The sequence below is a fragment of the Pempheris klunzingeri genome, chromosome 18 (genome assembly GCF_042242105.1).
Source record: "Pempheris klunzingeri isolate RE-2024b chromosome 18, fPemKlu1.hap1, whole genome shotgun sequence".
Lineage (NCBI taxonomy): Eukaryota > Metazoa > Chordata > Actinopteri > Acropomatiformes > Pempheridae > Pempheris > Pempheris klunzingeri.
The window spans coordinates 7,419,146-7,445,302 of record NC_092029.1 but is presented as its reverse complement, the minus strand read 5'-3'; the positions used below and the strand labels follow the sequence as shown (position 1 = coordinate 7,445,302).

Below are 26,157 nucleotides of genomic sequence, written 5' to 3'. Positions count from 1 at the left end.
AAATATGAGGAGTTATTTGAATACCCACTTCTTACTGTCACTCTAACAATGCACTTATTGATACTGCGCTTTCCTAAAACTCAAAGCTCTTTACACAAAAGGCAAAGGAAATGACTGGGGGTATAAGCTGGGAGAATATTGAATTCTGCTGAGGTCGCCATAAGCCAGCTTGCTTTGTATTTGCATGAGGGGATCCAGAGCACTGTAGGAGATTGACACAGAATTCAAAAACTTTGCTCCATCTGCTTTATAATCATAACTTATTTAACTTTAGGGCTTGTTTTGCTGAACTCATGATGTCCCTAACTGTTATAATAGGGCCTCAGATTTTCCAACTGTGGGGCTTTAACATCGATCAATTGCTGAGTTGGGGTTTTTTCATGAAGCGGTTTCTCTCAATGTCTCTTGGTGCATTTGAAAGACCAAATGAAGCTTTTTCTGTGCAGTGTGTTCATTTAAAGGCATTTATTTTTAATGGTAATATATTGACTTGAATGCTGTATAAAGGGATGGGACAGAAGCACAGTCTGACAACAGACAGACATCTTTTTTTCAAAGAAATAGGTCGGTGAAAGAGGAAAATACAGCACACACACAGCCTCTGAGTTTCAGGGTAGCTAATTTATTTCTGCCATTCTGAACAGTAACACCCCAAGCAAGACAGAGAATCTGAAACTCCTCTGATAAACTTTGGCTGGATGTGAATTCCTCTCCTTGTCATTCTCTAGCCCCGAGCTACAAAAAAAGCCTCTGGAATAGGGCACCATTATCAGGTTTTGGGCCCCCCCACCCTTTCATTTCCTTTCACTCGTCTGTTTGGAAAATGACCAAACTTCAAGCTGTCGTAACCTCAGGCTGGAGTCGTCATGGGTAAAACCCCACAGCTAGAGCAGCACAGTGGCAATCTCCCAAGATAGCACCCAATCCCCATTCCTCCATGCAATGATATCCCTGTTCCATCTGATGCTATCTCTTTAAAAATGGGATGTTATCTGTATCCAAGATGATGCCACACCATACAGTGTGGAGATATTGGATTCTAATTCATTGCCTCCCCTGCCAAGGCAAAGATATGTGAGGCTCTGCAGGCAAAGCCAGTCCATCTGTGGCTTACTTAGGATGAGGGATTGAATGGAGCTTTATGCTCCGTAGTTCTGGCTGTGTGGCCCCCAGGCCAGAGTTGTCACAGTACCTGTTCATGCTGTATGCTTTAATGAGGACAGGAGAGGGAGATGATGGAGAGTCAATTACAACCTCATGTTGGAGAGTAACACTATTTCACCTTTCATTACACCTCAATGCCATGGGCTAACTGGGTCTCATCAGTTAGTGAAAGGTACTCATGCTGAGAAGGCCATGCTGAGGTCAGTCTTGTGTGGAACAGAGGATTGAGGTTCGCTAGAGGAAGATTTTTTTTTTTTTTTTTTAGCTCTTAACTCCTTTCTGCTGTGACATTTATCATAAAACGGGATGTTCTTAATCAGTTGTCTGTACATAACATTAAAGACAGAATCTTGTCAAAAAGCACCATAAAAAGCAGACAATAGTTTAACATTAATCTACTGCAAATTCTCAAATATTGTCCTTTAACTCAACTACAGAGCAGAACAGATGACTATGTTTGTGGATTTATTTTCCTGTTCATAGCTATATCTAATTATATTTTGTAACTTTTGCTATAATCCCATTTTAAAAGAATAGTATTCACAGTGTATGTTACATTGCATCTAAGTTATTCTACGTTTCTTTTCAGCAACAAAAATGCAGATTTAAATCAGTAGGAGTTATTTCCAATCACTTCCAGTTTGTTTTTCAGTTAGTGGTAAGCTACTCTCAATGAAGCCAGTACTTCCTGCAAGGACATTTCACATTAATAGCCTTTCAGTTGCTCAAGGGCATAATCCCTCCCTTTTCTGGTAGGCTTTTTATTTGAAAATGATGCAGGAAGCGATGTCTTTCACTGACAGTAGCTTAACAATGATCCAAAGAAACTGAGAAGTTGAAGAGACTGGAAATAATGAGTAAATAAAAACAATATATGAGCTGTTCAAATAAAGGTAATTGCACCCAATCAGTGGTTTTTACCTATTCTATATTTTAGTCTATCTTATTTAGTGTGCTGGCCTTGCCTATAGCAGTACCATAAATATATTTCCTACCTGAAGCTGTGTTGAACACCTCACTCTATCTAGTGCATACTAGAACAGAAGACCAATACTTGAAATCAATCCTGGAAGTGTAGTCATTTCTGTCTTTTGTTCTTCCCAGATCCGATGGACCAAGACAGCCGGCAGTGTGTCGGACCGCTTCCAGGATTCCAGTGTGTTCAATGAGACGTTGCACATTGCAAAAATCCTGAGGACCCAGGGAGGTCGCTACTACTGCAAGGCAGAGAACGGCCTAGGATCCCCTGCCATCAAGTCCATCAGGGTGGACGTCTACTGTAAGTGAGCTTTTGCCATGTAGACTGCAAGGCAACAAGATCAACTAAAGATTTTACTCAACATTTACCAAACATAATTGCCCACTGTTGCTTCATCGTAATAAGGTGTAAATGGTTTTGTGGCTTGACTCGGTCCTTTCTGTGTGGATTTTTTTTTTTTTTTCCTTTGTTATTATGTATTTCTTCCTATTTTACAAAGACATCCAAGCAGGCAGGCCGGAAAACTTAAATTGCCCAAAATCAGTATCTGTATGTGAGTTACTGCGCGAAGGACTGGCCACGGTGTCGCTTTGTCTTCTGCCAAGACACATTCCAGTCATCCATGACCCTGAAAAGGTTTAAATTCACAGTTCTGATTATGCAACAAAGTCAGTCTCTTAGCAGTGTGTTGAAACTCACTATGGTGTAGCTTTAAAATTGCAACCAGTATATACACTGGTTGTTGTGCAATGTTTTAAATTTCATAGATTCTAACTGTGAACACAGGCGGCTGCAGTGTGGACAATTAGTGCTGATCAGTGTGTAACATTTATTTATTTAAAAAGATCCCCATTAGCTGATGCTAACATGAACCTTACACCCTGATATAGCGATGTTCTATATTGCTGCTGTAACTGAAAATGTACTTATTTGGAGGCACAGCTTCCAAAGATGCCCCTTCTGTCTCCTGAGAATGCTAATTAAGCCGAAATGCTTTTATTATCCCAACACATCCATCGACTCTAAGTGCAACTCCTCTATCTTTAAAGTATCTGTGCAACAAATGGTGACCGTTCAATAGCATTCATCAAAGAAAGCAGTGAGTTAGTGTTATTGTTTTTATTGATTCAGCATTGATTGTCTTATTTCACCTTGTGAGTGGTCGAAGAGTGACGAGACAGGAGAGTCACTGCCCTTTCATCACAGCCAGACCCTTATGCAACCCCCAACAAGTAGTTTATAGACCGTGAGTAATATGTAAATTTACTGTAATCAGCTGTATTAAGGGGCAATCTCTAACCTTTTTGGGCTTCAAAAAAATTCAGCTGAGTTACATTAAAAATCACATATTTGGTGCCTTTGAAAAATCTCCGAGCCGCCTTCTTAATTTTTCACAATTGCTTCAGTCTTCGCACTTCAGCTGTACTCAGTCCCTGCTTTATTCTTTTATGTCAAGCTGCAAAATAAAAAAGAATGCTCTATCTTTTAAAATTGTTGACCTACCTGCCCTTAATGTGTTGCCAAACATCCAATTTACAGTCACAGAGCAAAGGAAGAGGTAGTGGAGTACTAAATAAGTTGCACTCGAGCCCTCTCTACTTCATGACACCTTGCTAGCAAAACCTCATTCATTTCATGCATTTTTCAGTGGCTACATTGGCCTCTGTCTCTAGTTGTGAGTAATACTCTTGCAGTTATGGGCCCCTCCTTTCTCCACCTCTGCCCATATTTTCTATCCTGTCTCTGTCTTATTCTTGCACCTTGGTGTGTGAGCCACATCCTTGTACTTGTTTATTTGGACTGACACAGGCAGAGGCTGTGGAATTGAAACTTGTTTAAAAAACTTGTGGAGGGCCTTAGGTGAGCAGCAGAGCAGGGGCTGAATGCATCTCAGCAGCTGACAGTCAGGGCCTCGTTCCCTCTGTGCGCCATTTCACCTTGGCTGTGCTAAAGAGCTGGAGGAGCAGGCGTGGAAATGAAGCCAGATAGCACGTCGGAGACAGACCTCAGGATAATCAGAGAGCGTGGATCCTCGATGAGCTTCATCGTTTGGCATTTTGAGGTCAGAGTTTTCATGCTGTTAAAGTCAAACTCGTGATTATGTGTTTGATGGATGATGAAGTTCTGATTGTACTACCAGCATAGTTTGATTAATTGTGCAATCCCCCCTCCATGCAAATGCATCAACAAAGGGGGAATCATGAAAAATTCAAATAATTATTAAGCACAGACAGTTTTTACACGGAAGCATTTCAATTTGTTATCCTGGTGGTGTCCTTGCATCTGGCCTTGTAACACAGTATGTGTGTACTTCATTAGCTAGCATTGTGTTATGTTGCACATCCAGCAAAAGCACATCATTCCTCCTGAGCAATGTTACAGCTGTCCCCTGAGGGTGAATTTAATTGATGGGCCTCTGCAGTACATGCTATTTTTAGTGGTTTGCAGCTACGATTTTTAATTAGTATTAAAACTGGTGTTTTGGAGCTGGACCTCCTGACAACAACACTTTGAATTATTTTTCTCTCTTTCAGATGCATCTTGCATTTGTGTGTGTTCATATCACAGTGTTTACATAAGAAAAGAGAGAAGACTGGCAGTTATAATGGACTGCACCATTGCTGCAGAGGCAAGAATCTCATACATAACCAGACGCAGCACGCCAGCATATTTTACATTAAGAGACTTAACGCCTCAATGATCTCACTACTGTCTCTTCCTTGGTTTTCTTTTGAGACAGTGTATTTCCCTCTGCCTCCTGCATCAAGGGTTTTGTTTTCAATTTTCAAAATAAACACTAGAGATCTTACTCATATGTATTAGATTAGATTGTATTAGATCAAAGTATGCTTTCGAAAGCCCCCTTTTTCAGCTGCAGCCCGCGTGACTCCGTTTCAATGAAATTAAATGAATGAAGTAAGAGGGGCTAAATGTATACAGACAGACAGACAGACAGACAGACAGACAGACAGACAGACAGACAGACAGTTTTCTGTGGAGTTGACTGTGAGCTGCAGATAAAAACAGGGAGGGATAATTAATGGTAATAACTGACCTCTGCTGCCCAGAGGAGCTGATATTAGCTATATAGCCAGCTGAAAGCTAACGTATTTACAAAGCTCAGAAGTCCCTCTAAGCACATTTTATACCTGCTGACACTTCAGTTGTGTTTGTCGACAGTTAGGTCTGTGGGGAAGGTCCTCTGCAAAGTTAATAAAGAACCTTGCCCAACTCCTACACTGATCGATTTTAAGCTTAAGATGCTCACTTCTTTTTTCCTACAGGGGAGTCTTTTCAGTGTTTTCATTTAATTTCAACTGCATTAATTTTGCTGCAGCATCTAATGTTTCATTGAGTGACTGATTGAGGAGGGCTTAAGAGTTCTGCAGGGGCAGCTTATTGCAGGCTCAGAGTTCATTGACCAGTGCCAGCACCGCACATCTAAAAGAGATTTGGCAAGGAGGAGACCAGGAGAAAATGTCCACCGACCAAAAAACCAAACTGTTACAAAGGAGTTCAGAGACATAAGATATTTCTGTATGATGATAAGGAATTCAAGTTAAGATAAGATATTCCTTTATTAGTCCCATAATGGGGAAATATATTCTGCTTTTCAAACTTATGGCTCATTCTAGTAAACACCAGTTTTCAAAATGCATACTATTGATATAAAATATATTAAATGGTGCTGCAAGGTAGGTGATTGATTAATTTGTCAGTCAAAATAACATTAATCAACAAGACTGATAGTTGATGAGGTTATTTATCAATAAGGATGTTCCTTCAGCAGCTTCGCAAGTGTGATGAATTAGCAGCTTTTCTGTTGTTTGTTTGACAAAACAAGATATTTGATTATACCTAAGGCTCTGTGGAACTGTGATGTTTCACAATTTTTTTCTAGACTAAATAATACATTTATTGAAATAATTTCATTGAAAAAATAATAATAACATAACAATTGCTACTGAAAGAAAGCATTAGTTGCAACCCTAACATCAATCTGCTGAAGGAATCGTTATTGCTGCGAGCTCCACCTCCCAGCAATAACCAATACAACTGTCAAGTCAGTTTTTAGTGCCCAAACTTCCACATTGTCAAATTAACTCAGCGAGAAAGAAACAGAATGATTACAAATGGAAAACGAATTGCTCTGCCTCAGACCGTCTCCGTCCAGGTCAGCATTTACTGCACAGGTTGTGATAAAGGAGCGCTTTAAAACTCACTTTAAAATGGTCTGAAAAAAAACAGCAAAACTGAATAAATTGAGAACACAAGGATGCAGTGCAGGAAGAAAAAAAAAACACGGTTATGTTTCCAAGAGTTGAATTCACAGGAAAGAACTGTTTGTCCCTATGCTAATGTTGAGTAGATGATACTAATGTTGTCTGCCTGAACAGCCAGTGCCAGTTTTGTCAGTGGCTTTGAAAATAGTAACAATCAAGGGGTGTATATATTGTGAGAAACAACCCACTGGACTGTTGGATATCACTTTCCTCAAGCTTCCACAGACATCTTCACTCTTCCCTGATATTTCTCAATACATTCCTTCAAAAGACGGATTAGAGTAAGACAATAGTCTGCTTTCTCTGTGTTATCTCTGGAAGGACTTACACAGCCCTCTCTCCATTCTGCAAATACAGAAGTATTTTAACGAGGATACTGTTTGTGTGCGTGTGCGTGTTTGTACACACGTGGGCAAGAGTCTGAGCTAGAATCATTTTTTGGCAACAGCAGCGTTCATCTAGATTTAAGACGTGTGAATGTGTGTGTCCATTTCTTTGTGCGCTCATGCGTGCGAGAGGAAACAAAAATAGAGGCTGCCCATTGGGTTCAAGCGCATGCTTATGCATGAACACACTCTCCACCGGTGAGGTCCTGACTCACACACACATGTCAGAGGCTTAACTTGTCTTGGCATACGCCTCCTCAGCTGTGCAATGCTGTGCAGCAGCATGCGGTGTGAGGCCGACTTGGGGAAGTGTGTCTGCTTTATGTTTGCCTTCCATCGATGGAGTTCATGAAGGAGCTCAGAGACCAAACAGCAGCTGATGGTGTTTGTTTAGCAGCCATGCTGGCTTTGCTTGATCCAGTCGGTCAGTAAAACTGGCGCTTCCTATCTCATCAGGTGTTCAATTCGTGCTGCCCTGCTACAGGGTGCCCGAGTAAATGTGTGTGCAGAGCAAGAGAAGGTTTTGGAGAAGACATCGACTCACAGAATCATGGACTATGGTGATAACAATTGAGTTTTGACTGAGGCGTATGCAATTCCCATTATATCCTGTATCCCTTCATTATTGGTATTTGCACTGCATTTGTATTCATATACCCGGGAGAGGCTGTCTTGAAGTGGCTAGGCAATGTTTTTGGGTACGCAGTATGCAGATGGAAGTGTGTGGGATGATGATCTCAGGGGAGCCAATCGATTAGTGGGTTCAGTTGGATGGAGGAGATGCTGGAGACAGGTTCAATAGGAAGAGTTATGACTCAGATTGAAGGAAGATATAATTGTTGACTAGTTTGCCATCTTCTAGTCATATAAGAACTTTTTACATGGAGATCATGCAATACCGCCATAAAAAAGGCTCGCTTTTGAGTCGTCTTGGACCAAACGACGCTGGCAAATTGTTGCTGTTATTCCATGCCAATCAGCAGTACACAACTTATCTTTTGTGCTGCTGTATTTGTTCAGTAGCTTAGTTGAGTCTGTCGCTGGGCAGCGGCTCTGACTCATTTGGCCGTCCTGACGACCCAAACAAGAGAGAGTTCAGTCTCTGCTCAGGTTGCCGTTACTCAACTTTATCTTTACATAACAACTGGTTGTTTAATGCTCTATTAATGTTCTGAATGTCACAGTCATAATTTTAATGTTTATTCACCCAACATGCATGTATTTGGAGTACAGACATGGGTAGAATAAAAACAAAAAGCAATACGTTTTGTTATACGCTTTATTTGGAGGTCATTCCATGCTTTTTAACGTTCAAGCATTAGAAAACATCACATGGCTTCTTCATCATCTATTTTGAGACTAAAAAAAGTTGCGTGCCATAAATGGCCGAAGAGCACAATCTTGGTGTCCCACGATGATGTGATCCTATGATAGGAGATGATGTATTATACAATCTTCTCAAAAGATCCCATAATGTATGTAGACAAAGATATATGTGCAGCGGCTCTTAAGTGCTTTTGGATGTAAATGACCTGGTGTGATGAATGGTGCGATACAGCCACGGTGAGTTATCTGAGCCTTGTTTGAATCAGGACAGAATGAATCAGCACATTATGTGTACATTATGTAAATGTTTGCTGGTTTGGTTAATGGAGGTAAAGCCAGTTCACGACTGCCCATTACTCTTTCAAGGACTTGCTCTGGGGAGGGGCCCTTAATCAGAGTACTGGAGTCAACCTCATCTTTCGCCTCTGTTTTTCTCTCCATCAGGAGCTTAAAACATACTACACTCTGTTTGTGTTTAGTATGCTAATGTGATTATCTTGTGCACAATTTCATTCTTATCTGCTGTCTGTTTTTTAACATTTTCTCTCTGGGCGAGAAAAGGCCACAGATGACGTACTGACAGCTAGTTATTATTTATCTTTCACCAATATTTTTGGATATAGACAACAATATCCCAATTACAAGATCTTAGTATTCAGTATGATTCATGGAGGATAATGATGTTATTGATCTTGAGCTCTACACATTTTTAAAACAGAGATTTATAAAGCAAAAAAATATTGCCTGTGAATGATAAGATTCTGTCTGAAGAAGTCTCCTGAGGATAAAAGTTTTAGAATGTAGTAAGGCAAAAATTAGCTGGCAAATATTGTTTAAACAAATAAAACAATATCATGCAGAGCTTTGGTTTGTGTGATATTACCCAAGAAGACCAAGGAGACAAAAAATGAAATACAGTAGCTGTTTCCTTATTACTGATGTTTTTGTTTTGATTGTTTTTGCATTGATGGAAAGACGAAGACAAAAAGTAATGACAATATGAAATGTAACATCATGCAAAGCACTAGAGGCATGCATTAAAGACACTATAAAATGTCCTCACCACTCCCTTAAAATGATGTTAGAGGATGTTATGGCAGATGTAAGAGATCATTCTGAAGTGTAAACCAATCGAATATAGTCAAAGAAATAACTCATTCAATTAGATTTGATAGCCACAAGGCTGAACTATTTTTTAAATGTATGCCTTTTCATGTTGTGTATTACACCCACCATCTCCTGTACTAAACACATCTCTCTGAAGGCACCACATTTCATACTTGGTTGATATTACACGATAATACTATTAGACTGTTATTATATGGATCAAATTAGAAAAATTCAGCCTGTGACATAGGCAGAATTATAAATGGTCAATATTTTTATTTAAAGACGATGCGTTTGAGTCACCATTCAGGAAAAATGTCTTATCCTTGGTTGCTCTTTGTCCAGACCAAACAAAGGAGAAGGTCTTAAGGCTGAAACTAGAAAAGAACTCCATCATGTCACAGGTGCTTTGCCTCCAACTCTAATGGTGGCTTTTTAGGTGGTGGTGTTCAGATCAGTGGTCTGTGGCCTGTTTGTTTTCTCGGGAGATGAATTAGAGAGGAGATGGGCTGAGGCAGACGACACTGTCTAAGGGAGAGGATGAAGAGGAGATTCATTACTCCTCACCCCCTAACACACACACACACACACACACACACACACACACACACACACACAAAGAGCAGAACTGGGCCTCATTATTTCCTCATCTCCATCACTGGGAGGAAGTGAGGGGTTGCAGGCTCTGCTGTGAGGCTGCTGACGTCTGCCCTTCCATTTATCACACACATTGTCCATGTGTACACACACTCACGCATACACACACATTGGTCTTGTACACACACCTACAGACATTCAGTGTTCCTCCAAAGACAGCATAATTGGAAAAGCACTGTCACTGAGGAAGATGGAGGTGTAGCAGTCCCAAGTGGGCTGCAGCTTCCTGAACACAGCTTCAGCTCTTAAAGCAATAGTTTAAACCGCACAGTTAAAGTGCAGGATGACTTCATCTGGCTAGAGGGAAACATCACCCACTCTTTGAGCTTAAACATCATCTATTTGCATAGTTTTGACTTCAAGGGAAAATGAGCAGTCAGAAGTCTATATTTAAGCTCTGGAGGTTTGTTTATAGCGCAAATAAAATGCTTTTTAGATGCATACAGAATATTATTTTAATTTGTTTTTATTAGTAGTCAGTAAGTAGGGGATAAGCCCACTGCACTATACATTAAAGTGTCTTCTTGCGATACTAACAAGGCCATTGTCCTCTATATTTATTTAAGCTACTAGACTTCCAAAATAAATGCTGTATCATTCATGCATTCCTCCACTGAATTCATTCTGCATTGCAACTTTAATTGGCAGTAATTACACTTAACCAGGCCTGATGACTGTGGCCTCAGAGAGCGAGTTAGTTACCACTACCTCAATGCTCAGTGCATATATTATGATAGCTCGAGAGGAAACGGAGAACAGAGAAGTGGGTTTGTGTGTGAGCGGATGGGGGAGATTTTATAGAGAAAGAGAGAAGAAAGAAGCTTTCTACCCCCTCCCCCCAGAAGAAATTTAAGTTCAAGTTAAAGCAGGAATGTGGAAATGCTTAATGAATAATTCAGGACTTGTTACACAGTACCACAGAGGCATGCCAAACAGCAGTCATGGCAGGGGTGGTGTGTTGCCCTTTACAAACCTTAACCCAACTTGTCCAAACTCCCCCTCGCTGTGTTCCTGGCAGAGACAGAAGAGTCGCCTTTAAAAAACCCTGGTCTTTAAGTTCTGCACCTTTACAGTATATTAAAACAGATGTTTCTCGACCCCTGGCAACTGACCCACTGATTAAATTTCAATTCCAAACTTCAAAATATTAAAGCTGGCTGGGGAGTTGTAATAAATTGTAACCAAGACACACTCACATACACACACATGAAGCCACCTAACCTAATTAACCTACAATGTTTTATCATTGTGCCACAAAAATTGGGGATATTCATTATTGTTCTATTGATGAAAAAAACACAGATTCTTTTGTTAGTGTTTGCTTTTACTTTTATTTAAAAAAGGTAAATGTCGGTGACATTGAGGTTATTACAGAAGTAGCTAATTAGGTGTGTTTTCAAAAGCATGTGAACAGCGTTTGCACATTGTTAAGTCTCTTTCATTGTTTTCACTTTGAGTATTACATTTTTAATCATTGTTCTCAAAAAAACATGGAGTGAGTGTCTTAAATGCATGTCACAATAATGATCACAGGACTGAGTGCAAACATCTTTGACCACAGCCTTTTAAATGCAAAAACACCAAAAATATGAACAAATATCAAAAAATGCATGAAGATGACTCATCATCTCAGCTAATTTGCTGTTATTATTGGATGAAACAGACAAACAACAAGCAAAATATGTTTATACTGCATGCATATATACACACACACACACAAAGGCACATATATATACATATGTACAGCCTTGGCTTTGTCTTTAGGTAAAAAATACCACATACTAGCACCTCTAAAGCTCAGTAATTAACACTTTATATCATTTGTTTAATCTCTATAATTGGCAAATAGCAAAAACAATGTGTGGGATTATTTCTTGGCACCGTGAGGTTCCGAAGCAAACAGTGGAGACTCCAGGAAATCACCACTACTGCCACTGACCAAGAAATAGTCCTTCATTTGTGTGAGTCTTATCATTTCAAGTATATGGTGAGATGAGTGTAGTTTTCTTTTTGTATGATATGTGCAATCACTGTTTATGTGTTTCTCAATATAAAGATGAATGTTACACTGCCACGTTCAGATATCACACACCGACTGAATGAGCTTCTCCCTGGATCCCCTCCTCTCTCTCCTTTTATTGCCTCGACAGCACAGCGGCACACGAAGCTGCTCACGCTCGTATCTCATGTCCTGGAGAATGATATTCAGTTTACTGAGATATCTCTGTTACACAGACACCATCGTCTTACCTCAGAAATAGATGCATCATGCCCCCCACCCGCCCTCCAAACACATCCGTCCGCCACCACAATCACACTTAAGTATGAAGCAACAGCTGACGCCAAATAGATGCAGCTAGCAGGAGCTGGTTATTGTGAAGTGCAACCATGAGATAGAGGTCACTGTTGCCAAGCGATTGGGAGATGGAGGAAAAGGAAATGTACTGACAGTAAATTACATGCTACATTCACATATTCCATCAGAGGCCTACACATGAAATGGATGTTCTATATCACCAATATGACCTATTAACCTTTTGACCCACATAAATGAAATGTATGAAAACACACCATTCAGCATGAACCACCTACATCACGTTTTATTTGTGCTGTCTCATTTGATATAGTTGTTTGCAATTTTAGATCTTATTTCAGTACATTAATCCCAGGAATTATGCATCCATGTAGAAATATCTCAGACACTGAATCTCGTGTTTAATCCTCACTGCACATTATCTAAATGTTTTTCTGTGTCTAAAGCTTTTATTTAAACCAGTCATATTTTTAAAAATTACACTATTCGCATGAGCAGATGCCTCTTACGTTGACATTTAATCTGGTTGGCGAATGTTTTAAGAGCCAGGCAATAAATTCAACTCATGTTGCTTATCACCTATTTATGTGGAGGCGGCTCTACCTTTTTAGGATTTGCTTTTAAACTCCAGCTTCTAAAAGGAGGCTTGGAGGTGAGGTCCTCCACAGGGCAGACTGCCAAGTAATAACTTCTCTAGTCGCTTATGCCTCATGCCCATATTTTCTACCAAATAAGGGTGACTTTCTCTCCTTTACAAAGAGAGCAGGTCACCTTTATTTGGAATAAGTGCAGGAGACAGCTGCCATGCAGTATCATCACCTCATTAACTCTGCATCTGGATAGCAGCAATTAAGACATTTTTTACATGTTGTTGACCCTCCTTCTGTCTCTCTTACTCTCTGACCATGACCTCTTCTCTCTTTCCCGGTGTCATTTGGAACTGAATGAAAGCCAAATAGTTTATCTTTGACATGACAGGGCTGCATTTACCCATGAAAGACGTAGCACAAATGTCATCCAGGCCAGTAGCTCCTGCTGGTAATCAAGCTGAGACAGTGATTAGGTGAAATGAATCGCAGGCCTCTGTCGTTTGTGGCTGACAGCCTGGGAGCCTGATAGGTGTTCTCTTCCCAGGTGACTTCAGATCAGGCAGAGTGACTGAAAGACATCAAAGCCAAGAAAAAAATAGAAAAAAACCTTGCATTAGATTAACACCTGAGAGACGGCCGAAAAAAAGTTGTGCGTGAGTCTGTACAAGGATGTTGGCGTCTGTGTGTGTGTGTGTGTGTGTGTGTGTGTGTGTGGTAGCTGGGTGTGGGTAGGTGGAGTGAGGTAATGTGTGTGAGTTTTCGTGCAGGTGTCTGCTTTTTTTGGGCGGGGGTTGGGGGACATGAAAGGAAGGAGCCAAGGTTTGATGTGATAATGAAGCTCCTTCTTTAATCTTCGTCTTCTCTTTTATCCAAACCACTCACTTGTGCCTATTTGTCCAACAAATGTTTTGGTAGGCCTATAAAGAAGAAATCTGCTTACTGCTATTCAAACGGGAATATCATCACCTTCAGGTTTTTTTGTTTTGTTTGTTTTTCTCACTTGAGAGAATAAAAAGATTGCTGATAATGTGAATGTTGTACCTTTTTTTTCTGCTGTTCTTGTGAGACCTCCTCTGAGTCACACACGCAGTGCATCTGGCATTTGCACATTCGTGTGTCATGCTGCCTCACCTTCGTGTCTTAATATCAGAGAAACCCAGAGCTTTGAGACTTGTCATGGTTGGTGGGAGTGAGCAGGAGTGATGCTAAGGTTAGCTCGCTGGAGCGTTTAGCTGTACACGGGCAGATTTACCGGCCTGTGAACCCATAAACCTGCAATTACAAACCCTAACAACGCTGGCGCAGGCGGCCTGTACACCGCAGTTTTCCTCTGGGCTCAGGGATTTAAGCTTCACAATCAGTCAAGCGTGACTTCAGAAGCTAATTGCACAAGAGTGACACACACACACACACACACACACACACAAAACAACATCCTTACGGGAGAAAGACTGATGGTGGAGGTGGAATTTTGTTTGAAATTCATCAAATTTTAATCCAGTGCGTACATTTCCATATTTCCATATTTATCTCTTTGCGCTCCTAGCATACACTTCCTCTCTGCATATCATTTCGGCCCTATTAATAGCTCACACTGCTCCTTACCTAATGCACAAACATACAGAAGCACACCCTCACTCTCTTGTCACCACAAGGAAAAAAAAAAACCTATCAGCGTTTGCATTCAAAGACACGTGTATCCCAAGGTAGATAGGGCTGTCAATGAATCACTCCATTTCTGCCACAGTTGGTAAATTGACTGTTTGAAGCGGGAAATGGATGAGGGAGAAGCTGGGAAGAGTCAGAGATAAGATGTAGGCTTCATACTCTCCTCCTCCTCTCTATAATGAATCAGTGTATTTACTTAGAGCAATCTGCTCCTCTAAAATGGCCCCCCTATCACTCTCCGGAGCGTTGTCACCCCCTCCCTTGTTTTTCCCTACCCCCCAAAGGTAATTGCTCTTACCTGAGACACTGTAATGGATCCTGGATGAAGTATTGACCGCTGCTAGATTTTGATTAAGGGGCTGTAGGGCAGAACATGTCTTTAATGAAACTGAGGAATCAGCATTCTCTGGCTGGTGCGTCGAGGCTGGATGCTGTGCTCTGTAGCCCACAGGCGCCTTGATTAGGACCTGATCCTCAGCAAATCCAGGGGTGGGCCACAGCTACTGAATTAAAAGCGATGAATTCATCCATTAATAATACCTGAGGCTTGTGTAGTTTTTCTCTGGAGACTTATAATCATTAAAGATTTGGGTATTCATTTACTGTAAGCTGCTTGCACTCGCTCACTCACATATTCAGTCACTGGCTCCCTCAATCACTCAATCATCCACCTTTTTGCTCACTCACTGATACACTAACTCACTCATTAATACACCCAATCACTCCCCCCCCGTGATATGCAAAAGGTCGGACTTTATCAGTTAGAATTTTAGCATGAGGGATAACTTGCATTAGTTTCTCTCATCCTCTCCCTTAAATTGCCTTTTTGCTCATGTTAAGAACTGATTGCATCTCGGACATAGATGAAAGGGAAACAGCTAGCTCCCCATGTTCTTTGAGCGTGCAAATGGACATAATCTAAAAGGCGAGTATTAGCATGCTAAAAGACACCACAGCTATGATGAACACCATTTGCCAAGGCTTAATGCGATAGCCGGGTAAGATGATTAACTTTGAATCCATTTAATCAACCACAGGCATTTTCTCAAATAACCAACTGTCTAGCGATGGGGTAAAACTTCTCTCAGATCTGTTGGGAAATGGTTAGAGCAACAGATGTGTCAAATCACAGAGTGCCTAAATCAGAGCAGAGGCCAACCAAACGTTATTCTTTGAACTGACGGACATCAAACATCATTTTGTGCACAGTATTTGTCATCCTCGCTCATGTTTGAAGCTCTCAATGGAGTGTGACTTGGAACACATAGCAGCTCGCTCATTGACTGGGAAGTCAATGTGCCCTTGGGCTGCATCCTATTGACTTAAGTAGTTCAAGTAGAGGGCTTCTCACCTCCTTTCACACATCGACCCCTGAGTGCATGCCGATAACTGGCTCTCCTAATGCAATGAGGATTCTGGCCCTTTCGGTCAGACCTTTAAACACAATCAAGACACACTGATCGTGTGACATCGTATTTGTTTATACCAGATTTGGTTATTATTGCTACCACTGCTAGGCAAATATATATTTATGCGTGAAATGTGGCCTCTGTGATCGAAAAAACTAATTCGTCAATTGAACAACTTATGGAAAAGTGTTTATTGACGGTTTCCTCCTCTCTTTTTGTGCTGCTCTTGCAGACCTGGATGACCCGGTGGTCACGGTGCACCAGAGTATAGGAGAAGCGAAGGAACAGTTCTACTACGAGAGGACCGTGTTCCTGCGCTGTGTGGCCAATTCCAACCCGCCTGTCCGCTACAGCTGGCATCGCGGGAGAGAGGTCCTGACTCAGGGTTCGGACAAGGGAGTGGAGATCTATGAGCCCTTTTTCACACAGGTAAGGCAGAGGCAACGTGATATGGATGAAAGTATCATATCAGAGAGAATTGTAGATTCAAAGAAAGATGTGCTGTTTTATTCACAAAATATTGTACGGTACAGGCTTAAAGCCGAATATGAAACTCGAGGACTTTGGTGATCCCGAGTCTTTTAATGGTGCTGTATGCTGGCTGTCATGAAGACATGCACCTTTTTCCCCTCACCCTGTGCACTACAAAGGGAGGATAAATAGGCTGATACAGAATAGAGGATGTGAAACACCCATAATACACTTTCAGGGCATAGCAAAAGATGTGTTCATCAGGAGCTTAATTTGCTGAGGTTTCAGACAGCGCTCCTCATATTAAGAGATGCTCTCATGGCCAGTTACAACTGTGGCACCCTTCTGTGTGTAACCAAAAAAAGGGGAAAAATAGCATTTTTGTTTCAATCAGGGTTAGAATGTATTAATACGATCAAATTATTATGACACAACGCTTCTCTCACCACGAGAGATGATGTTTGTATGCAAACATGCTAATTTATATGTGCAAAAACCGTTTTTGCTCCTCAGCAATTACTGCGATAACTGCCATTTCAAAAATGCAAAAATGATGAGCCCTGCACAGAAAAATAAATTACTAATGATTGAAATCCTAAAGCACTGTAATTCAGTATACTGTGTACTTAAACAGATGCCACAAGTATGTAAATGATGACCTTCATCCACCTCTTCTGACAATGAGTAAGAACAACATGCTGCCACAACAACGTTCTTCTCATGCATTTTCACAACAGGAATGAATAAGCCACATTAGCTAATTAATAAACCCAATGATGACCCCTAATGAACACAACATCCTTTTACAAAGGTGACATATTACAATGTGAAACACTGTAATAATAGTGCTGCTACTTAATTTGCCCTCATGTATTGATAGTGAGAGTTGAATGTTTTTTTCTTTTGTCTCCCAACCCAAACCCTCACACTATCCCTTGTTATTCTATAATATAAGAAAGGTGTACTAACTAGTAGTCACTAGCAGTACTAGTACCGCTCACCCTGTGAATAGCAATGATCAGTTTCACTAACCCACTTTCACAAAGTTATGTGAATATTGAGAAATTACAGACACAGAAAGATTGGGCTCTCTTCTCAATCTCAATTGAGCAAGTGGATTTTCTTTACAAGTCGAAAATTGGGAAGCATTTGTAAAAAGGGATTTTGTGCAGTCAACAAAGAAATGATTGAGATGTTCTGTCACTAGTAAGGGAATTGCAGTTTTTGAATTGATTGAGCTGAATGAGGTTTGTATGTTGAACTGGGCGGCAGAGAGAATAGAAATCTATAAGAAAGAGAGTAAGACAGGCGAGAGAGTAAAAGAGGCTTAAGACACAGAGAAAGGAGAGAAAAAGGAAGTGAAATTGATGTTTGGCCAAATGGAGAAGGATGTCTGGAGGCTAATGGAGAGGCTGAAGAAGCTGCACAACTGGGCCTCATCAGACACTTTTCCCTTCTCCATCCTGCTCTTCATACCTCTTTTCTCCTTCCCTTGCTCCTTCATCCTGCCCCCTATTAAAGCTTTAATTGCGTCTGAAAATTTGAGCGCAACCCAAACCCAGAGATTAGCTTTGTGCGAGTCCAACCCCAAATAAATCCTGACTAAACTCCTGGTAATTTGCTCATATAAATGGCTTATAACATTATTTTTTACAATATGTCTGAACTTGCCTGAAACATCCTCAGACAATTGAGTTACACATTCACAACTGACCGAAATTGAGCCTATAGGCTGAAGTTGAGTCCATTAGAGGCTTCCATTTGGCCAGGCAGATTTGTGAATCAAATTCATCCTTATACCTTCCTCCCTCCATTATTCTTCATTGCAACTTCATTCTCTGGCACCTTTTTCAGTCTACCAAATGTTTTTCATATTCCCACTGATACTGTAGAAATGCTTTCAAACTCTGTGCGGAGAGCCGGTTCATAATTAAGTGAGGCCCAGAGCTGTGCTTTTATTGTAGAAACCTTGTCCTTTCTACTGTCGGTTACTTTCTCCTTCACCCCTCTCTACATATTCTTCCACAAAGTGCCAGAGAATAGCACAATTATCAAAGGTATAATTCAGCCATTTCTCATCTCTCGTCAGATTCTCAGGTCTTTAGAGTGGTTGATATTTTTTGATGACAGGTGACATACATCATATTCATGTCAGTTATGACATTTTTCTATAGCTCTTTTGTTCAGCTATCTCACTCATGTTCTTGACCCACATGTAATCAACACATTTTTCTACTGCTAGCATGACAGACGCCCTCATTTTCGTCTTCACCGCCATGCAATTTAATTTCATCAAACTAGTTTCGGTTTTGTGTTCCCAGACTCAAATAAGTAAGAGACATATAAACAACACTGAAGAAATATTATTTTCACCTGACAGTGATAGTAAACACTTGCAAAATTTCTTTGCCCTTTACCGAAAGTAAGTCCCGTAAGTCCCGTTCCTGAAGCTTTTGTGTACTTAAGCGGTCAATCTTTCCATCAATCTGGCCATCAATTCCCCCGTCCAATTCAGTTTAATGTGTTTGTCCTTTCCATTCCTTTCTCTGCCCCTTGCATTTTCCAAATAGATTTCCCCATCCAATCTGCCTCCCCTGCTGTGAGTAAAGCTTGCACTATGAAAACCATGGGCTTCATCTCCCGATATCTGCTCTGAAAGCACAGGAGGTGACAGGCAAATAAAGGAAGTGGGGTGCAGGGCCCTTGGCTAATCTAATACAATTAAGTTATCCATGATCCTCAATGGAAATGAAAAGGTTTGAACGACGCGAGTGATTGTCATTTTGTGTGGACTGCCGCAGCGTGTGGCTGACTCATGTTTTAATCTGCTGCCTCCCCCTCCAACCCTTCACCCACACATTGGAGTCAGCCAGATCAAAGGTTCACATCCTCATCATAGCCTTCTGGGCGGGGCTCATGGTTGACAGGCTGGGCTGAAATCAAACACACATTCTCAGTGAGATATCCGCTGCTGTGGAAAGATACCCCACTGAGCCCATCCATATTTCTGTAGCTGAATTTTGAAAATACTTTCAGAGCCATTGAAGAGAAAGTAATCCACATTTCCGTATTGATCAAGTTGACACATTTATTTTCTTGAAAAAGACTACCATCATTTTTTATAATGATGTTACAGTGAAATTCTTGAACTCTACTACTGCTTTTTCTTTACCTTTTCTCAATTTTGGTCTCATTAAAACTGCATACATATTCATCTCTTTGACCTTTCTTTGCAGCTGTTTGGCCTTTGTTATGTCCTTCCCAGTACCTAGTTTTCTGCATTTCTTTTACTTGATTATGTTGATATTTTTGCACACATTTGCATACCAGTGTTGGTTTGGTCTGAGCTGCAGGGGGAAACGAAGATTTTGAAGCTGAAGAACCTGCGTCCTCAGGACTATGCCAACTACAGCTGCATCGCATCTGTCAGAAATGTTTGTGGGATTCCTGACCGCAGTGTTATCTTCAGACTCACCAATAAGACAGGTATTCTAGACTATTGACTTTTCTGCATGATCATTTTCAAAGCATAGTATACCTATAGTATACCTTAGATCGTTCATCTTTCTAATGCACCACGTGTCCTTCCTCCACAGCCTCCCCATCCATCAAGCTGCTAGTGGAGGATCCTATTGTGGTGAATCCTGGCCAGACAGTATCCCTGGTGTGCATCACCACAGGTGGAGAGCCGCCCCCGACTCTCACCTGGGTCAGCAGTAATGACAGCCTGCCACAAAGGAGCGTGGTGAAGGGGGGCACACTCACACTTCCAGCCATCACCTCAGATGAGGCGGGGGTCTACAGCTGCGTGGCCAGCAACAACGTTGGAAACCCGGCAAAGAAATCCACCACCATCGTGGTGCGAGGTGAGAAGGCATGACTGCGTGACCAGATACATGGAGCCCCAAAGCCTTCAGTGTTACATTAATAAAGACGACATTATGATATAAATAATTACATGAATAGAGAGAGTAAAATCTTAGTCAATAAGAAATAGATTGTGAAATAATGTGAAAAATGAAAACTCAATACATTATACTAGAATGTTATTTCATCATTTTATTTTTAGAGTTCCTTTCTGTTTCTTCATAGAAATGTTCATTTCAAAATGACACATTTTGTCATGTCACTTCATGGCCAGTGCCTACTAAAGCCCGCAGGAAGTGACATGTGACATTTTTTCTCTATCAGGGCTATTGAGTCTGATAGCATTTGAAACGTCTTGCAACATGCAAATGTAACTTTGAAAAAAGTTGCAGGATAAAATCATTAAATCAGCTAATCAGAAGTTAGCTGGCTTTACGAGTGGGCATCTCGAGTGCATTTCCTCAATGGGTCTGACAAGATCAGGCTAATTTTATACCAGAGTATGCCTCAGTTTACAGTTTGCTTCAAGCACTACTGAGCAACTTTCATAGGAATGAATGGCGCCCTGCCTGCAACGCTGTATCCAGTTCCTATAATACATTTATATTCCTTCCCCATCAAGCTCAACAACTTTCAATCAACTAGCCAGCTCCTGTTGACTGCGACAACCAAAGAGGAAGACTTCTTGTGTTTTCGCTCTTCACAGAGTTGTGCGTCCTTCTCTGAAACCTGCTGCTGAGGAAACCACCTAGCAGCTGCTGCTAACATTGACTTTTCATTTTGATGCTGAGAAATAATCTAAGGTCTCCAGCCAACCTGTCTAGTTAGCTGCTACCTAAGTAACACTTGCTGCCATGTTAAGATAAGAAGAAGAAGGTTAGTTATTATGTCTCTGTGCTGTGTTTATGTACACCAGCAGACTCTAGCAAGCTGATGCAGAATGACTTTGACATGGTTGTTGTTCTGGCTAACAGGTGCTAGCTGGCTCAGTTTGGTTAGCACTTAGATAGACTGTCTGTGTCAGACTGTCAAATGGCTATAATTAAATCAAAATAGGCCTTTTTAAAAACCTGTTACTATCAAAATAAGAAGGATGAAATAACATTTCACAACAATGTGTTGAGTTTTAAAAATTGCTTAAATTATTTTTTAATTTATTAGTTAATATATTTTACTCTATTTATTAATATTATCATCATGTTACATCTTGTCTGAGAACACTAAAGGGAGGAGAGCCATTTCTAATACATGAATGTCAATTAGTTACTGTCATGAAATAAGAAATTCCTCTATATATTGTGCCCATACGTAATATAAAAGTTCAGTTTTTGCTGCCTGGGAATGGTGGCTAGCATGCGCCTACGTGCACATTTTGTATGACTGAGAATGCAATTTTATTTCTTGTTTACTTTCCGATTTTTGATTAAACATTGCAACCATATTGCAAAGCATTACTTTAAAGTTTGTCTTTATAGCTTTATATTTAGGCAAAAAGAATGTGAAATTATTAATTGAAATACTATAATTCAAAGACTGATTAACACCAATTTAACAAGAGCAGCAGACCTCTGCTGCCTGTTTGGCCATTATCAGGGAAATCATTTCCAAGCTGCTCTTCACCTGAGGCACAGGAGCATCTGATCTTGCTGTAGCTCATTATAGAAATGACTTTTTGCATGCTTTTGACTTAGACAGTTCTCCATTAACATGGGTACACAAGGTGGAGTGCTATTATCACCAAGCATGTGATTTGTACAGTAAAAAAAATGAAAAACCACTTTGAAGGTTAATTCTCAATTCAGGTAATTTTACCGTTTGTACAGAAAAGCTGTTTTGATATAAAACCTGCACAGATGTGACATGATGCATTAGGAAATCGACTTTCATACTCTTAAATCGACTGCTATTACTAAGCTTGAGGATTAAGGGTGGTGTGTGACTAGGCTTTCAACTGTGACATAACAGAGGATCCCAGCACCCTCTTGCAGGTGAATGAAAAGACGCATTAATTAGTGGGACCCTTACAAATAAAACAGCATGCATGGGATGATCCAAATGTGAATTTTAACTTTCCAGAGAAGATCACACACACACAAATGGGACACATTTGATTCCCAGTTTAGCAGATTGGCACAGAAAGTTTCTCTCAGAGTTTGCTCCTTTCATCTCAGAGATTATGCCACAGCTCCATCATCAGGTCGCCTCTGTGCTCAGCCTGTTTGGAAGCATTTATTTATGCAGCCATATACTCCCTGGAATGGAAATCAGATCATCAACAAATCATATCTGATGTCCCCTCTGACAGATAAACCCGTTCTCTGTATTGTGAAAGTGCCCATATAGTTGAGGACTTAAGAACTGAGAGGCTCACATGAAAGCGAAGGTGTCAAGTGTCCTGTGACAGCAAATAAGTCAGAGCACACTCACTGCAGGCAATTGCCGCAATAAATATCATGCTTTCATTGATGAGTCTCATGTCTGGATTTGACAATGGCCCTAATGGGATCTTGGTGAAATATCATCAAAAACATGCCAACTTCCTTAAATATGCATGATATTTGAATACACACAAATTGAGTATTGTTAAATAATGTAATAATAAAAAAATAATGTTAAGTTAAATAGGACAAATATGTATTATTCTGCTTGACTAAATGTCATATCAGATACATAATAATAATAATAATTTGATATGCAGTGCAGGGTTTTACAAAAAAAAAAACAAGGCTTGGATTCAGTAGCGGGCTGCCGTAGCGGTAGCTCTTTCAAAGACTCATATGTGTAAGAAATGTAAGTTAAGTGTTTGCATACTAGATTCATCATATCCTTCATTCAAAAGACACCCATTGTGAAGAGATTAACACTGACCAGTAACCTTATGTATCCTCCTACAGCCTAAAAGGTGTCCCTGATGTTGGTGAACTCAGTAATTTACTGTGAACACCAAAGGTAATGGGAGGGAGCTAAATAAATTAACATCTGACAAGAAATTCTGTCCTCGAGCCATCAAATCAAGGCAATGAGTCATCACACATCTTAGTGTGAAGACAAACTAAACAAAAGGGAATAAATGACAAAATGAATCAGGAAATTAAAGATCAATAAAAACAGAAAATAAATTGGGACCATTCACATGACATTGATGAACAGTCACTCCTGTCAGTGCAGTTGTGGATCAGCACTTATAGGCAGTCACTTAAAAACGTGACGAACTGTCACTAAGTGCAAATTTTGGATCAACATACTTAAATGACATGTCAATTTAGTTTGGGCATTGAAAGATATTGATTATCAAAGTAAATTAAAAAGGAAGACAAATTTGAATGACATCGCTATGTGATGGATAACACTGTGAAGTCCACCAGAACGTCTCTGATGTCAAAATTAATTTGGAACGAGCGCTGTCGATGCTATAAAAGCCAACAGCATTACTGATTTTTCTTCCTTTATTCTGGAAGAGACTGATACAGTATGAACATCGCTCACCTGAGTCTGATGAGCTGTCACTAACTCAGATGCAATTTTGAAACAGCCAGGCACCAGATGATGAAGATGGGCAGTATCATCGAACATTAGTAGTCTACGTCGTTTAAAGAAATATATTATGGATTTTATTTGTTTCTTAATAACTTGCTGCAAATTAACTAGTCCAACAGCCATGTGACGTGGAACTGGCTTTTCAAAACCAAACCACGTCCTTGATGCACCGTTTTACAGAACACACTCTCCTTTGTTTGCTCATGCTTTTGCAGCATGTTTGTGGCACTTTCTCAAACTGATCCCTCCTCACTACTGTTACTGAGTGTCACGCTGCATGAAAACAAGCCCACAGCGTTGTTCCATATTAAGGGGGCTGGGTGGGTGGGATGTGCTAAAAATCAACCTTTAGCAGGAAATTTCCATCACCATAGATGCCGTCAGATGTTTGAATTTAGAAAGCAGTGCCTTTCTTCTTTTAATTTAACTTCTCCCTATGTTCTTATTTTTGCCTGAACGCACCGCTACAGTGAAGAAAGCAGAAAGACTTATGAGCATGGCCAGACTAATGTTTAGAAAGCTGCACATTTTTCATGGTTTTCCTGATTTTTGAGGCAGATATTGAGATTTGAGAGTTGAATATGGTTATTTCTCTTGATATTCTTGTTGTATCTCTTGCTATGTAGTCAGTGAGGCTGACATATACGGTCATTAAGACATATCTGCGATGAGCTCATATCAGCCAATGTATCTGTGATTATAGTAGTGGACTTTGGGGAGTCAACACTGGTGCAGATTCACTGTCCAAGGGTTTTATACCCTCTATCCTCTTTATATCCACTCTCCATTAACTGGTTTGTGATGACCCTTAAAATTAAAACCCTCTAAGTGAAAGCAGAAATAGAGGCAGAGTGGATGAAGTGAGGTTGAAGTGCCCAGAAGGGATTTGAACCCGTCTTCTACAAATTTTATTGAGATGACACAGAAAACACTTTGGTATAACGACCATGACTGCGCTGTGTATAGTTCAATATATACTGTACAGTCATGGTGCTTAAATTGAATGCAGTGCATCTCCATCCTGATGCCGTTCCAGTGTCATTAATAAGATGAGCCATTGTGCTTTGTGCCCCTGTAAATCTCACATGCTGTTTCTCCTGTAGTTGGCTACATTTTTAATGAAAATTATTGTCATATTTGCACATGAAAATTGTGAACTTCTTTTATAATTGTGTTTGACATAACATACACTGCAGTTGCTCCGCTGGCAACTTTTTTACTGACGTGATACTTTGAAGTGAGGAGAAAAGGAAAATGAAAGAGGATAAGCCAGGCTCGGGCCTAGAGCACAGACAGACCCTTTCAGTGGTGTGTGTGTGTATGTGTGTGTAGGTGTGTAGGTGTGTAGGTGTGTAGGTGTGTAGGTGTGCGTGTGTGTGTGTGTGCGAGCGAGAGAGGCAACAGAAATAGTGACTGCCTGTGTCTCTCTGTGTGTACATACATTTTCACATATTCATGTGCCTGTTGATTAAATTTTCAGAATATCTTGACTGTAGACTACAAAAGAGTCTTTTATAGTTCAAAATCAAGAATGCAAAAGTGCTCTGCCAATTGCTGATATAAGATATAAGGCCATGAAGAGTTATGGCTGAAATGTTTGGAATTATAAAGTTTGGGGAAGAAATGCTCATCATCTGTCTGTGCATGGGTGGGTGTGTTGATATTCATGTGCATATCCTCCACACTTACATGAAATACCAAATGACTTGGTCGTGAACCGAGTTCATTTTTTCGTATTTTGCAGGGTCACCCTGCAGCCTCATCGTTGCCGATCTCAGCTTGTTCCTCTCCAGTCCTTGAGAAGCCCTCTCAAACTGCTGTTGCCAAAGGGGGCTTCGTGTGTGAAAACACACATCTCTCCCAAGCAGATGGTAGTTTCTCTGGCCATACTGTCCCACCAGCCAGACTGCCTTCCAGGGCTTGGCCATTTCCACAGCCAGCCCAGCAGGCTACTGGCATCACATGCCCTGCTGACAAGATCCTTTTTATGGATTAAGGGTCCGCAACACGTCTTCAAATGCAGGTCAATACCCTGCTTTTCGCGGCCACTTCAGTCCATTCTGTCCTCCACAGACACACCAGTTTGTGATATATCTGCTGTGACAATGCAAAGCTACCCAGCTCTTTCTTCCCTCCTTGTATTGGGTAAATATGAGTAGGCAGCTCTCAAATGGAGAGTTGGTGAATCAAGACAGCACTGTCTGTAGATGCTGTTGAAATGGGCAGCTGGCCTGGCATTTTGTTTTCATGTCTCCCCATGCACAGCCGAGCCGACTCTGTGCATGTGTTTCCCGTCTTTTCGCTAAGCAATGTGTTTTCCCTCTGAGTGATGTAGAGAAATGAGCATTGCTGTAGCTATCAAAGATTCAAAATCAAATACTGCCATGTTGTCATCGGAT

General features: G+C 40.6%; 1 protein-coding gene across 1 annotated transcript in view; it reads left to right on the top strand.

Annotated features, from left to right (window-relative positions):
- Positions 1-26,157, top strand: part of LOC139218027 (MAM domain-containing glycosylphosphatidylinositol anchor protein 2-like) — a 148,673-nt gene that overhangs the window by 55,981 nt on the left and 66,535 nt on the right. Inside the window, exons 3-6 of the mRNA XM_070849560.1 lie at positions 2,269-2,443; positions 16,116-16,312; positions 19,708-19,840; positions 19,951-20,220. Coding sequence (XP_070705661.1) covers positions 2,269-2,443; positions 16,116-16,312; positions 19,708-19,840; positions 19,951-20,220 — 775 coding nt within the window. The remainder of the gene's footprint in view (positions 1-2,268; positions 2,444-16,115; positions 16,313-19,707; positions 19,841-19,950; positions 20,221-26,157) is intronic.